The 12,963-nt window shown below is 39.2% G+C and overlaps 1 protein-coding gene across 2 annotated transcripts in view; it reads left to right on the top strand.

Moving 5' to 3' along the window:
* The first annotated feature begins 595 nt into the window (after window positions 1-595).
* The window catches only part of nahoda, a 39,465-nt gene continuing 27,097 nt past the window's right edge, over window positions 596-12,963 (top strand). For both annotated transcript variants that reach the window (XR_006262856.1, XM_043433651.1), the window contains exons 1-2: window positions 596-986; window positions 4,686-5,335. Coding sequence is in view for 1 of the 2 variants with exons in the window: in XM_043433651.1 (XP_043289586.1) it covers window positions 5,179-5,335 (157 nt within the window). In the remaining variant the exon portion in view is untranslated. The remainder of the gene's footprint in view (window positions 987-4,685; window positions 5,336-12,963) is intronic.

Raw genomic sequence — 12,963 nt, 5'->3', positions numbered from 1 at the left:
TTTTACTATATATTTAATAATGTATTTTCTGTGAGAACTGAATTTTTAGTTTGGTCCAAACTGTTTCTTGGAAGTGTTTGGTGGAAAAATAAAATGAAAATAAGAAAACCATCATATCAGTTCGTTCGATCGAATGATCTTTTATGACCTATCAAAATAGATGGAAAAATAATAATTGAAATAAAGAAACGAAAGGTTTTTAAGGTATTCCTCTTGAAGTTTTAATTATTCGTTAAATGTTCGATAACCTGGCCTGAAACTTCGCCAATTTATTCGCATGCACTTTGACTTGACAGCAATTAAAAATCAGTTATTTGTAGAATATTCGGATTTCTGAAAGCAATACCTTAATATCGGGATGACAGTGTAGTCCAATCGCGTTTCGAATCGCGAAGGATTTCGATCTAAAACGGAATGTCCCGTGTACACCTACCTGGTAGACTATAGTAAAGTGGTATAGGTACGAACGGGGGCGACTTTTCAACGGCGAGGTAACCAAGCAGCAGCCACGAGAGAGGAAAAGAGCGAGAGAGAGAGAGAGCGAGTCTCCGGAGCTCGTTTGCTCGCGAGAACACAAGTCAGTCCGTGACTTGACTCCGTCACGTCATCGTCTTCCTCGTGTGGCTTCGACGATTGTACATTACTAAAAAGTATCGCTGTAGAAAGCCGTGGCGAAGAGCAATAACGCGAAGGCTCTCACGAAGGCAGCAGCTGCTACCAAAATGGCCGCGTCCTGATACCAGCTCGCCGCTGCCTGGACCCCCCTACGCATATACTCAATTCTCAATCGTCGTATCACAGAGTCCATTTCTTTCGTTGACATCAATGAAATTATAATTTTCAATACTTTCTGAGCTTTCTTATCTTTGTGTGTTTGAGCTATGCGCTCGAGTGACGTTTTGTTTTGGTGCATCGTGTGAATGACACTTGTTAACGTGGATTTAAAAACCTGCACATCGAACCTTATTCTGCGCAGTTGAAATCAGGTAATTTGCGTATATTCATTATTCCAGTACTTGATAAAAGTCGTTGCTGTTCATATGTTTATTAAAATTCATAGACAAGCGGAGGGAATTGATTACTGGAAGACAACATTGAGGCAGGAAAAGATTCGTTCGATTTACCGGTTTTTGTCAGACAACCAGAATTTGATAGAATTTGAGAGATCGTCGACAGACGTTTACAGAAAGATGAATTCACGTTTTTAATTAACTTTGTTTTATCTTGTGGCATCAATGCAGTGCTAAAGTAGTTTAAACGTGTGAAACGATCGAGAGACTTCAATGATCGACACGCGGGCACACCGAAGTAAGCGAACGGCCTATGAAAACTTTTTCTTTAGGATGATCAATTTGTATCCTCGGTTCAGTTCAGTCCGTAGTAAATCGATAATGTTCGCGAATTCGAAGAACCGATTTGATGCAGGTGGAAAAAAGATTCAAGAGAGAACTCTCATTGCCTCCAAATTCAAGGAGTGCAGCAATTTTTGTGATGAAAATTTAGACTCATCTTGTGGCTGTTTGTTTCAAAATATAAACATCCAAGTTGTAAACACAACTATGAAATGGCTCTGTTATAGAATTCCACATGTTTGAAATAACGAATCAATGAAATCCAAAGTTCTCGGGTTCTTTAGTCTTATCTCATGTTTTTTTATACTGTGAATAAAGTCGCCAATCTGATTCGATAACCAAATCGTTCAAATGCTTCCAAAGAACAGATTTTTTTGGGAATGTAGTTAGTGAAAGATTTTTGATGGAATCTTATCATTCAATAATTCGAAATAAAAAGTTTCCTTTTATTTTGCTTTGCACCTTGATATGGCTGTATAATATTAAGGTTTCGAGTCCATCGGGAGTTCGTAGATCCGCGGAAAAGATCGCGACAAAGCGAGCTGCTTAGCTATTTGAAAGTACAAACTTCTTGAACGTTTCATCGATGGTGTATACAAACCATGGATTTCACTCGTTCTTTTGTGTGTGCGTGTGTCTGAGAATATCTTATACGGGGAATGGAGGGAAACTTCGTCCTTGGCATTCGAATCCACGTTTTCGAACTGTTACACACGGAGAGAATAAAATTTGAAAAATTACCGTGAGTAACGACAGTGCGGCGACGAGCTGCAGTTCATGATATTATTATGAGAGAAAAATTGAATTTTCCTATAAATTAAATAATATTTATTGTTCCAAGGAGGAACTTTAACTGGAGTATTTAGTTAATTTTGACGTCCTATCTGCAATATTTGCTGTTATAAAACTGAAAATTTCTCAAAATCTTTGAAATTTTACAGTGCGTTACAGGAATGAATATTTTTCGTTAACTTGTCCCTGCAGTCAAATATATAACGGTAAATTTTACAGCGAATTTCACGCAAAATATTACCGTTTAATTATCTCCGTGCAATGAAGAATTTTTTGTCTACTGACGATCAAAATATAAATCTGCGGAGGAACTCATGCAAAACTATTTTAGCACGATATTTGCTGAGAATTTGGCGTATGCCATGACCGTATTCCGGACGACTGACAGAGTTGAGGGCGCGGTAAAATCGTGCAGTTTTTGCTCTCCCCCATTTCGAGAAGCTGCGAGGAAATCGATTTTGCAATCTTGAATTGACATTTTTTTGTATAAGTTCGTATCGTTTGAGTATTCATCGTTATGGATACTTTCTTCAGCTTTTCAAAGACTTGAATATTGCCATTAACCGGTAAATTACAAGCAATTATCTTTTAGATCCGAGCTATTATTGTTTAGACATTGAGAAAGGGAAACTTCCAGGAATTTGTGACGTGAAAATTGTCAACGACAATGATAATCGAACGATAATACGATTCGCTTCGTTCCACATTATCCGTAGTTTGATTGGCTCCTTTCTTTTCGATCATCGTTTGCCAAATGATCGAAAAAGCAGTAGAATATTCGATCGTCGAAGAAAAGGTCCGGGATGAAAGTTGGCGGGAATGATATTTTAGTGAAAATTAAGGGGAAAGTAAAAGCGTTCGCTGTGCCTCAGTATTAAAAGTGGAGAATAAATGTGCGTCCAATCCTGTTGGCGGGGCGGCATGGAAAATATTTTCAAACGCGGTGCGCGATGAAGCACGGAAATGCGAGAAACTCGCGGTCTTTGATTGGCCAATCGGCACGAAATAAGGCTCGAAAGCTTAAGCATGTGAACGAGTAGCGCGTACACGTGATTTTACTCGAGGTTTGATCGACAAGTGAAACTTAACGAGAGCGCTTGATGCGTGTGGGCAATAAAATTCTTGCACTCTGTTACTGTACGCTCGTAAAATATCGATCGCACCGGTTGCGATGGTAATCAAGATATTTAGTACAGTTTTGAGTATCGCATAACTCGTACAACGGTAAATCACATGGCGAAGCTACAACGCTAACCGTTCATTCATAATTACGATCGAAAACTGTTAAAAAATATTCTAATTCGCGGTCTGTTTGACAATTTCTCGACGTAAACTTGGAATCCCGAATCGTTTTCAGCACCGTACAACATTCAATCTCACTCAATCCAATCTGCAAACTTGTGCAGCAAGAACTATGTGAAAAAGACTTGAGAAAACTACTGCAAAATTCATTGGACCAGTTCATTTCTACTGCGGAGACTACATAAATATTTTTTATCGATATCAAACGATTTCAAATATAGCGAAGCAAGTAGACAAATCATGTACAAGGAAACAAGATCGATATTGTTTAGCGTTTTGTAGAGCAGATCGAATGTCTCATAAAAATGTTTTGATACCGTTCAAGGAGTACGAACAGGTATCTGCGATGAATATCGATTGAATTATACAAATGGAAAAGACTTTCGACGACTTTTTTAAAGAGTTTCGGTACAGTTGATACAATGTTGTCGTGCTAAGCCATGTTGAGAACAAAAAATTTCAAAAAATCCATAATTTTATAAATTTAATCAAATTTGGTAAATGTGTTCTTTAAAAATATATAAGACAATATAATTTTTTTTAGATTTTTCTACCACATAGCTCTCGAGTAATTGAATACTAAAGTTCACGTGTATAAGCGTAGAGTTTACATATATAGTTGCACATCTCGTGCATAAGAACTTTGATTTAACGCTCAATTGTTCGATAACCATGTGGTAAAAAAATTGAAAAAAATTGTGTTTGTTTACTTGATGCCAAAGAATGTTATCACCAAATTTTGTCAAATTCTGATTATTTTAATTTCGTGATCTTATTTTAACTCATGCTTTAATGCTTAATTACTCGATAACTATGTAGAAGAAAATGTTGAAAAAAATGATGCTTTTGGAGTTTACTTTATGTTAAAGAACGTTGTTACCAAATTTTGTTAATTTTTTAACATTTATTCGCATGTACCGAAACTCCTTAATGGGCGATCTTTGCGAGGAATGGGATCCTCGGCGTTCGTCTTTGATTTTTGGGTGGCGAGGCCCGAAAACGCTAGTCGAATTCTCTAAATGTTAGAATCATAGGCACATTTGAATAGTTCGATTACATTCCAGGGACGTGCAGGTTGTACATAAATTCTACTGGAATTTCGCATCGTAGAGATATCAGGGATTTGTGAGGGCTCAGAATAATTGATGTGGAGTGAAACGGATGAGAAAATAACGATGATATTCGCGCGGGCATTTATAATTTAACGATTAAAGGAAATTGGTTTGTGTTTGGTGCTAGAAATCACGCTGTACCTCGGGAACGGACGTATCGGAGGATTTCGTTGGGAGTCTCTCACGGACAGGAGGCACGAAGGAGGAAGGAAAGAAGCAGAAGAGGAGCGTACAGATCCGTGGGGATTATCAGCAACAAGGTCGAATTCTCAGGAGTCGTCACGCACGTGAAATATTTGAATTTGGAAAAGAGTTCGGAATGCGCAGGGTTCGACGATCGGGAAAATAGTCGAAAGCGAGATAAGTGGACATCAAGGAATTCGTTTATTTTTCATCCTTATATCCCGAGACGTTCGGTGTGTGTTAGCCCGTGAAATTATTAATTCGTATGTGTACGTGCGTGTGCGTGTTTACTCGTGAACGTTGGAACGATCGGCACGCGGTTTGTGGTTTGCGTTTAACGGTACAACGAGGAAAAGGCGGTGGCTCTCGACATCTCCTTCTCTTCCTATCGAGAAGTTAAAACCGCGCAAACACGATCGAATTCCAGCGGACACACGATGATACAACGGGGAAGATTGCTGTGGTTGGTGCTGGCGCTGATACTAATCGAGGAGAGCTTTGGCCACGTAGCACTCACGTTTCCACGAGCCCGGAAGTACGATCTCGACTTCCTCGATAGCTCGAGAACGCCAGGACCATGCGGCATGCCTCGAGGTTTGTTCGTCATTCTTCTTTTCATTATAGACACTAGAGTGATGCAAAAAAAAATCGATATCTTTTTTTTTCTTGGAGCTCTAACGGAAATCGTTAGTACATAAAAAAAAAGTCATTTTCCCAAAATTTCAGATTTTTAGAAAAATTTTTAGATAGTGCTCAAACCACTTTTCGATATTTTCCTGTTTTTTTTTTTTTTTTCACAAAAATCGCGAAGCAACATGTTTTTTTTTGGTCTCGTATCAGAAAATATTGGTCCTTCATGGACTCACAAATCTAATGAAATTTTGTTATTCTCAAAAAAAATTTAAGGCTACCTCGCATAATTTATTTCTTTTTTTCTGTAAGTTTAGCTATAAATTATGAGAATTATGAGAAATTTTTTCTGAGAGTGAAAAAATTTGATTAGATTTATAATTCCATGGAGCACTAACACTTTCTGCTATGAGAACAGAAAAAAAATTTTTGCTTCGCGATTTTTGAGAAAAAAAAACAGAAAAATATCGAAAAGTGGTTTGAGCAGCCTCTAAATTTTTTTTTTTTAAATCCGAAATTTTGGGAAAATTACTTTTTTTTTATGTACTAACGATTTCCGTTGGAGCTCCGAGAGAACAAAATATCGATTTTTTTTGCATCACCCTAATAGACACACTAACGAAGCTCATTTCATTTTTATTTAATGTGCAAGTTTTGTGGGCTTTTTGTATTGAGAGATTCTGAATCCCCCAAGTAGTACGCGCAACACTGTTGACACTGGTGGATTCTACAATGATTCGTTACAGGCTGTTTGTCTCAAACGCAGTTTTACATCGTGTTCGAAAAACTGTTTTTATTTTAACGTTTGATAAATTCTTCATATTTTTTCATGTTTAGGTATCAGAAAAATTTTAATAAAAAAAATTACGCGTTACTGAACATCCCGTTATCGATAATCGATGAACTATGCTACTTTGTTTCATGTTATTCAAGAAAATATACGTTTACGGTTTCATCTGTTTTTTATGGCTTTCCTATACGTATAATCGAGTCACCCTGCGCATATGAATATTGCCTTTTTACAGCTCTCCAGCCTCCTGTTAAAAGACTTTGCGTGACCGAATTCCGAGCGAAGAAATGCTGCAGGCCGACAAGTTTTCCGTGCGCATTCTTCTCGCCGCCTTCCCTTATTTCTCTCCGCTTTAAAAATGAAGTTAATGCGATGCGGTATTTCTCTACACTAAAATGACACACAGAGGCGACTAGGCGGAAGCTTCATGGTCATCAGTAAAAACGCGCATACCGGAAAATACTTTTAATTATTTCGACTAAAGTTTTACGACGAACATCCTTGAAATGAGGAAAACAAAGGAATGACGTTGAAAAATAAAAGATGATTCAAAGTGTAGGAAATCAAATTAGTTTCGAAGAACGAAAGACACCAAAAAAGTGTCAATTCTATTCAACATATAGTGGCATTAAAATAAGACACAATATAGAATGTGGATATTGGACTATAAAATTCTTCGTCAAACCGGTTGCCTCGATCTGTTGTCGCGGGGAATTTTGGTCCACTTGGAGACGAAAATTTTGTCCGTTTTAAATTTGAAATAAGATTTCTTCCATCGAGTGGAGCTTCGAAACGAGTTTCTTTCACTCAATCTCCGTATCAAAGTTATAAAATATAATTCAATCGCCTCCTTTCGGAGGATTCCCTCGACTAATGCGAGGGGACCTCGATAATTCGAAATTCCCAGAAAAATCTACGATTATTCTCGTCGAGTGACTCGAAAATATCAACGCAAAGGTAGGGGATCCAAAAAAACAATAATTTTCAACGATCCTTCGAGACACCTCATTCCGCAGTCGCAGTAGAAGAAATTTTTTCCCACTACTCGACCTTCTCGTGAAGATATTTGGACGGAAAGTTTAGTCGAGCGTTAGAAAGTGACGAGTGTTTGAAAAAATAGGGGTCCGGATGTTTTCTCGTCAACATTTTCGGTGCATTTTCATGGCTCATTCCAGCGCGGCACAAGCGAACATTTTATGGCTTGCCAGCCAATGATTAACTCTCAATAACTGAAAATGAAAAACAGGCCCCCAACCATCATGGAGTTTGCAGAATTCCAAATCCTCAATTTCCCGAACTGACGTTCAACACTCGATTGAGGTATCGACACAGTGATGCTCCGAAAGTTCCGAATATTCGACGGCGAATATCGGTTCTTTCAGCTGCACAATTTCACCGAATTCTCTGCTTCATAATTTTCGATGACCTAATTCCGCAATGACAGAAGTGCACCGAAAATAATCCGCCTACTTTCGATGCAATGTGAAACGGAAAAGTCGGTGGTGTATACGGAGTTCGGGAAAACAAGGACGCAGAATAAAACACCGAGGGATACAAAACATGATAATTGCTCTATTATTTTCTTCACTGGGAAATAGTGAGTCGCTCTCGACCAAAGATGCTCGGACCGAGTGTGTTTTTTGTTATTATATTTTTACTCGTTCGCTTCTTATTTCGCGGTAGTTTGGATCTTTCTCGTGAACAACTCGGAGAGTAAAAGAGAGTTGTTTTTCAAGACTTGCGTCTTGATCTTGCGTTTTACGTGTGTATTATATATACGTGCACATAAATGACGAAGTAACGTTCGCGAGACACTCACAACTCTCCGACTTTATACTATGGGAAAACGACATTAAAACTCGATGTCTCTCCATCTCTCTTTGGCCGGATTGCTGTGGTGGCTCCTTGAGTTCTCGAACGAACGAATAGCGTACCCAGTAATAAGGTATAACCCAAGTTTATTGTATATGCGGTGCGCAGGGGGGGATAGCGTTGTATAGAAGCCCTGAGACGTTGGACTGTGTTCACCGTCAGACTCACGATGAAGCCGACGAGACTTTCACCGTTTTAGAGTTGTGTATGTAGGCGCACACATTTTCCCGCGGGTACATATAAAACGTGTTATTGTGTGCGATACGAAAAGTACGTACAACGAGAGTACGCTCCTAAGTTATTCTTGCATCGTTTGGGCCATGCTGTAATGCGAAGTTTATGGCTCGGATATTTTTCTGAATCCAGCCTCTTTCGATGAGGCGATACCAAATTTCTTTGTGCGCATCATTTTTTTATGCACATACGCTGTTATTTATGTTTTAGAAGATCGAATGGAAGTTTATCGTGGTTTTAAGGTTAACCGAAGACTCGAAGGCACTTTTGGGTCGTTAGCAACGTGTAGTTTTATTAATCGATATACCGCCGAGATGGAACGAGACGTAAAAATAGCAAAGTTCGATATCGATCTTGATTTTAGCCTAGGATAACACGCACTTGAAACTTTTCAAAGCTCAAAGCTCCTCCGTAACGCGTGCATACAGTCTCGTAATGTCGTGAATATATTCCATTCGCCAGGTGAATGCACCTGAGTACTGGGGAGTCACCTCGTAGATTATTATATGGAGCTCCAGGGTTATACCAGCGTCGTTACTACTCCGAGGTGACGTCGAGTGCAAAGGATATTTGTGCAATTGCATCGGCCAGTTTGAAGAAATCTGTTCTGCCAGGGTTTCCTGTGCACCGGAATCTCGAGACTCCAAATACGTGTGTTGAATAATGAAAAAATCCTTTTTAAAGTTTTCCACTTGTTTGAAAGGTTTCTGGAATCGGTGAGATATTTTTTAAAAATCAATGCTGCCGGAGTTGAAGATCGAGAGCTGAAGGGCATAATGGCGAGAAAACTGACGTAAAGATGTTTGCTTTATGCTCGGGATAGTGTTTGTTTTACGATCATGTTAGCAGTGAAGCTGTTACTGTACGCAGCTCGAATATTCTTATTCACATGCATGGGAGCACGAGTAGAATATGCTAAAGAAGGAAGAATTGATCGGTGTTGAAGCAAGAGCGAGACGGAGTTGATATTTCCTTGAGAGGTCAGCCGCACCTGACGATGGAATTTTGTAGCTCGGCTCTTTTATGACGGTGATTTTAATAGTTTGACTCAATCATAAACATCAATTTCCACATACAAGAAAAAAATATTGCTGCGTACCTTCAAACTCCAAAGTACTTGGTTTTTGAAAATATTCTTTAGGGAATTATGAAAAAAGTGGTGCAGGCAAGTATTTATTGAGTTACGCCACGAAATTCCTGTAGAAATAACGGCGGATTCGATAAAAATAGTTTTGAGAGGAAAAAAAATGGCACCTTTAAAGAGTTTTCAAAAAATCGTGCATTCCAAGTATACTTTTGAACGACGTTTATTTGGCTGCCTGAGTGCGCTAATACGCACCGTCCAATGCGGTGTACCGCGTACCTGCCTTTGTTTAAACGCGTTTTTCTCAAAATTACGTTTTTGGACTGTTCGTTGATAAAATCCTCGAAGCTATTGAACCGATTCTTACCAAAATTTTACCACGTGTTCTTTCGGACTATAGCTGCAGCGCATGTGATACGAATTTTGAAATTTTGAGCGAAACTATTTTTGTTTTGCATAAACCGATGAAAAATTTGTCATTTTTGAAAAAATCAAAAAGCGTATGATAGCGGTAGCTATTACCTATCGAATCTAAAGCCATGTTTTTCTCCGATCATCCATTCTAGAGATTTTATCAGCAGCGCACGCCCATTGATTTTGGACCTGTCTTCTCCTCGATTTTTCTGGACGAAAACTGAGTAAAATAAACATAAAAAAAAAATTTTTGTGTATTTTAAGAGCGTATTTTTCAGGCCCAACAATTTTTTTATCCATATTTATAATTTATACCGATCAAAAAAAAAAAATCATGAAAATAGTCTTTTTTTGCTCGTCTAATTAAGGTAGATCCCTTAAAAATCTACTGGAATAAAGAGGGTCCCGAAATCTTGGCAAAAACTCTTGATTCATTGGATCGAAAAACCTCGTTCCGATTCACCCAATTGTCCAGGGTCAGGGTCCCCACGTTATAGTGGGAATTCTCGGTAAGTCCCAAGGGTACGCGCAGGTACAGAATAAAGTTGCGGGAAAAACAAAAGGAACAGAAGGGCGTTCGCAGCACGCAGAGGAGAGAAGAGCATCGCGCGTTAAAAATGATGTCCGTAGGCAGAGCGAACTAGAGGCAAAGAAGAAGGAAGAATAAAAGAAAAAAAAGGGAGAGAGTACGATCAGTTAGCGAGGAAATAGCAGCACGAGCGAGAGGAGGGTTCTCGTAGACGCTTCTCTGACACGTGATCTCCCCGTGGGGTTCTTGACGGAAGGTTGGATAAATGGAATAGCGAAAAAAATGGGAATATGCACGAGAATAATAATAAATAAAAAACGTCTCACGGAGGAAAAAGCTGGAGGGAAAGGCAGCCGCTCGCATTACGGCATATTTTTTTCAACGAGATTCTCCCGCGTGGATTCTTCTCTGCAAAAGAGCGTTCTTTTACACCCACACGAGTTTTTCGCGATCCGGGATATATGCGTGAGTCTGAGCACGCAATCCCCGGTGCTACATGATATCGCCCGAGGACTGTGTAATGTGTGTTATAAACGATGAAATGCATCGTGATATCAGTCTTCTCCTACTGTTTTTTTTGTTTTTTTCTTTTTCATCTGTTATGCTACTGTCATTAGCGCAGACGTGCACGAAAGCCTCCAATTAATTAATTAATGTCTGCTTTTTTTCTCCTTGCTCGTATGAGACCCAGACAGGGTGCGGAGGAGCAAGTTCGCAGTTTCTTTTTTTCACCACAAATCGAAAAGTTTTTCATACAGGAAAAGAGGAGTGTGGGAGAGTATCGGAGATTTCGTCATGACAGATGATTTATGAGGCCACTATGGAAGTAGCTACTGAGGTTTTTTAAATGATCGAGCATTAAATTTCCATTCCCTTTTCTTTACCGTTTCTCGACAGTTCGTTATTCAAGTCTTTCTTGCCTCATCACCGGAAACTCAACAGTTTTTATGACTTTTATCGAGTGCTTGTTAAAAGATTACGTTTTGCTTGAAATATCTCCTTGATTCCTTAATCCAAAGGTATGATGAATGGAGAGGATCGACACCCGAGTCCAAGTTTTCGAGAGATAGCGTTGCATGCATTAGCAACTGGAAGTTTAAGGTTTCAGGGAGCATTGAAATTAACGAAACTTTGGAGCTTTTGATAAATACAGCGGTGCTCGACGCTTCACTTTTTTCTGGGGGTCGAAAAAATGTGTTGAGTACCATTAAATATGGTTGGGTTAATATATTAGGGACTGCATTTTCGTGATTCGACGGTGGCAATTACGAGGGTCGAAATTAATATACACAATAAATCATCCTGATAATTATGGGTATTTTACTTTTTTCATGTAGGAAAGTGGATTCGAGTGTGTTGATGCTGAAGTTTGTAACGTTGGAGTCCAACGAAATGATGTAAAAAACCCTCCAATAATTCCAGTAATTCTGCAATTTTGTTCCCCGTCGAATTTGCAATTCGTAGTTTTTTAACCTGCTGCACCGATACTTCGTGAAATAAAATTTGGTGAATTACAAATGTTATTTTCGTTCGTTGGACTCGAACGTCGCAGAGTTCAGCGTCGTATTCGAGTGGCGATTCAACGATGAGAAGAGGGCCGATGACTTTTTTGATTCCCTTCGAATTCAGAACAAACGGGAATATGCGTTTAATCGAATTCAACGTTTCGAAGAAGTGAGAGAAACTCGTTTGGCTAAAACAATAAAACGCAAGAATCGAGTTTAACTCGAGGGATCGCCATTTCTGCGAAACCTTAAGAATTAGCTGGCTCCTTAATCTCCGTTGCTACACAGTACGAAACAAGCACGAAGGCCGGGCATTACGGAAAATCAAAATTATTTCTCGCACATTTAGCAGTAAAAATCGCAAATGCTTCAGCAGACTTCCAATCCCTCTTACTTTCATTGCTCGATAAATTTGAAAATCTCGATTATGTAGAAAAAGCAGGCAGAGAGGGGGCAACGAATTCGTTTTCGAGACGAACAGAGCGAGACCGTGAGAGAGTTTGATTACACGAGCTCTTTCTCCTCGGAACATCAGTACGCGGCATGAGAAAAACTGAGAAAGAGGGAAACACTTGAGGAAATTCTAACACAGTCTCTGTATATATATACGTAGACAATGTTATGGCTATTTAGTAGCTCGGAGCTCTATTGCACTGTATATTGTACTGTTTCGTGATGAGATAAAATGGGGCTCGAAGCAACGCGAGTGCAGAAAGTGTAAAGAACCGCCGAACGGAACGATCGCCGATCGTCTCAGCACTCGTTCCTTTGACTTCCGGATTTTATTTTATTGCTATGGATTTTCATGTATCTGTACATACACACTCCGGTATAAAACATAAGTTCTCGATATTCGAACAGAGTCGGGTCGAAAGCCGTGAGTAATATGCGTTTGTAAATCTTGAATGTTCACAGATTTCACGGTTCTTTAATTACATGAATCGACAGAAAATGCTCGCTATTTCTATCGCATCATCCTCAATTGCGTTCTCCACTTTTCCTTTCTTCTCTCCCAATAAATTTTGTCCTGTGATTATAGCGATTCCCCGTAAACACGCTGCGGATTCGCGTGTATCGAAAGGCTCGTGTGCGCATGAGCGCGCTTTCTACAACGAGAGATGCGCGTCGCCTTAAAATCGTTCTTTTTCATCGGTAGCTATTAAT

This window comes from Venturia canescens, chromosome 1 (assembly GCF_019457755.1).
Source record: "Venturia canescens isolate UGA chromosome 1, ASM1945775v1, whole genome shotgun sequence".
In the NCBI taxonomy this organism is placed as follows: domain Eukaryota; kingdom Metazoa; phylum Arthropoda; class Insecta; order Hymenoptera; family Ichneumonidae; genus Venturia; species Venturia canescens.
This window is presented reverse-complemented; position numbering and strand designations above follow the sequence as displayed.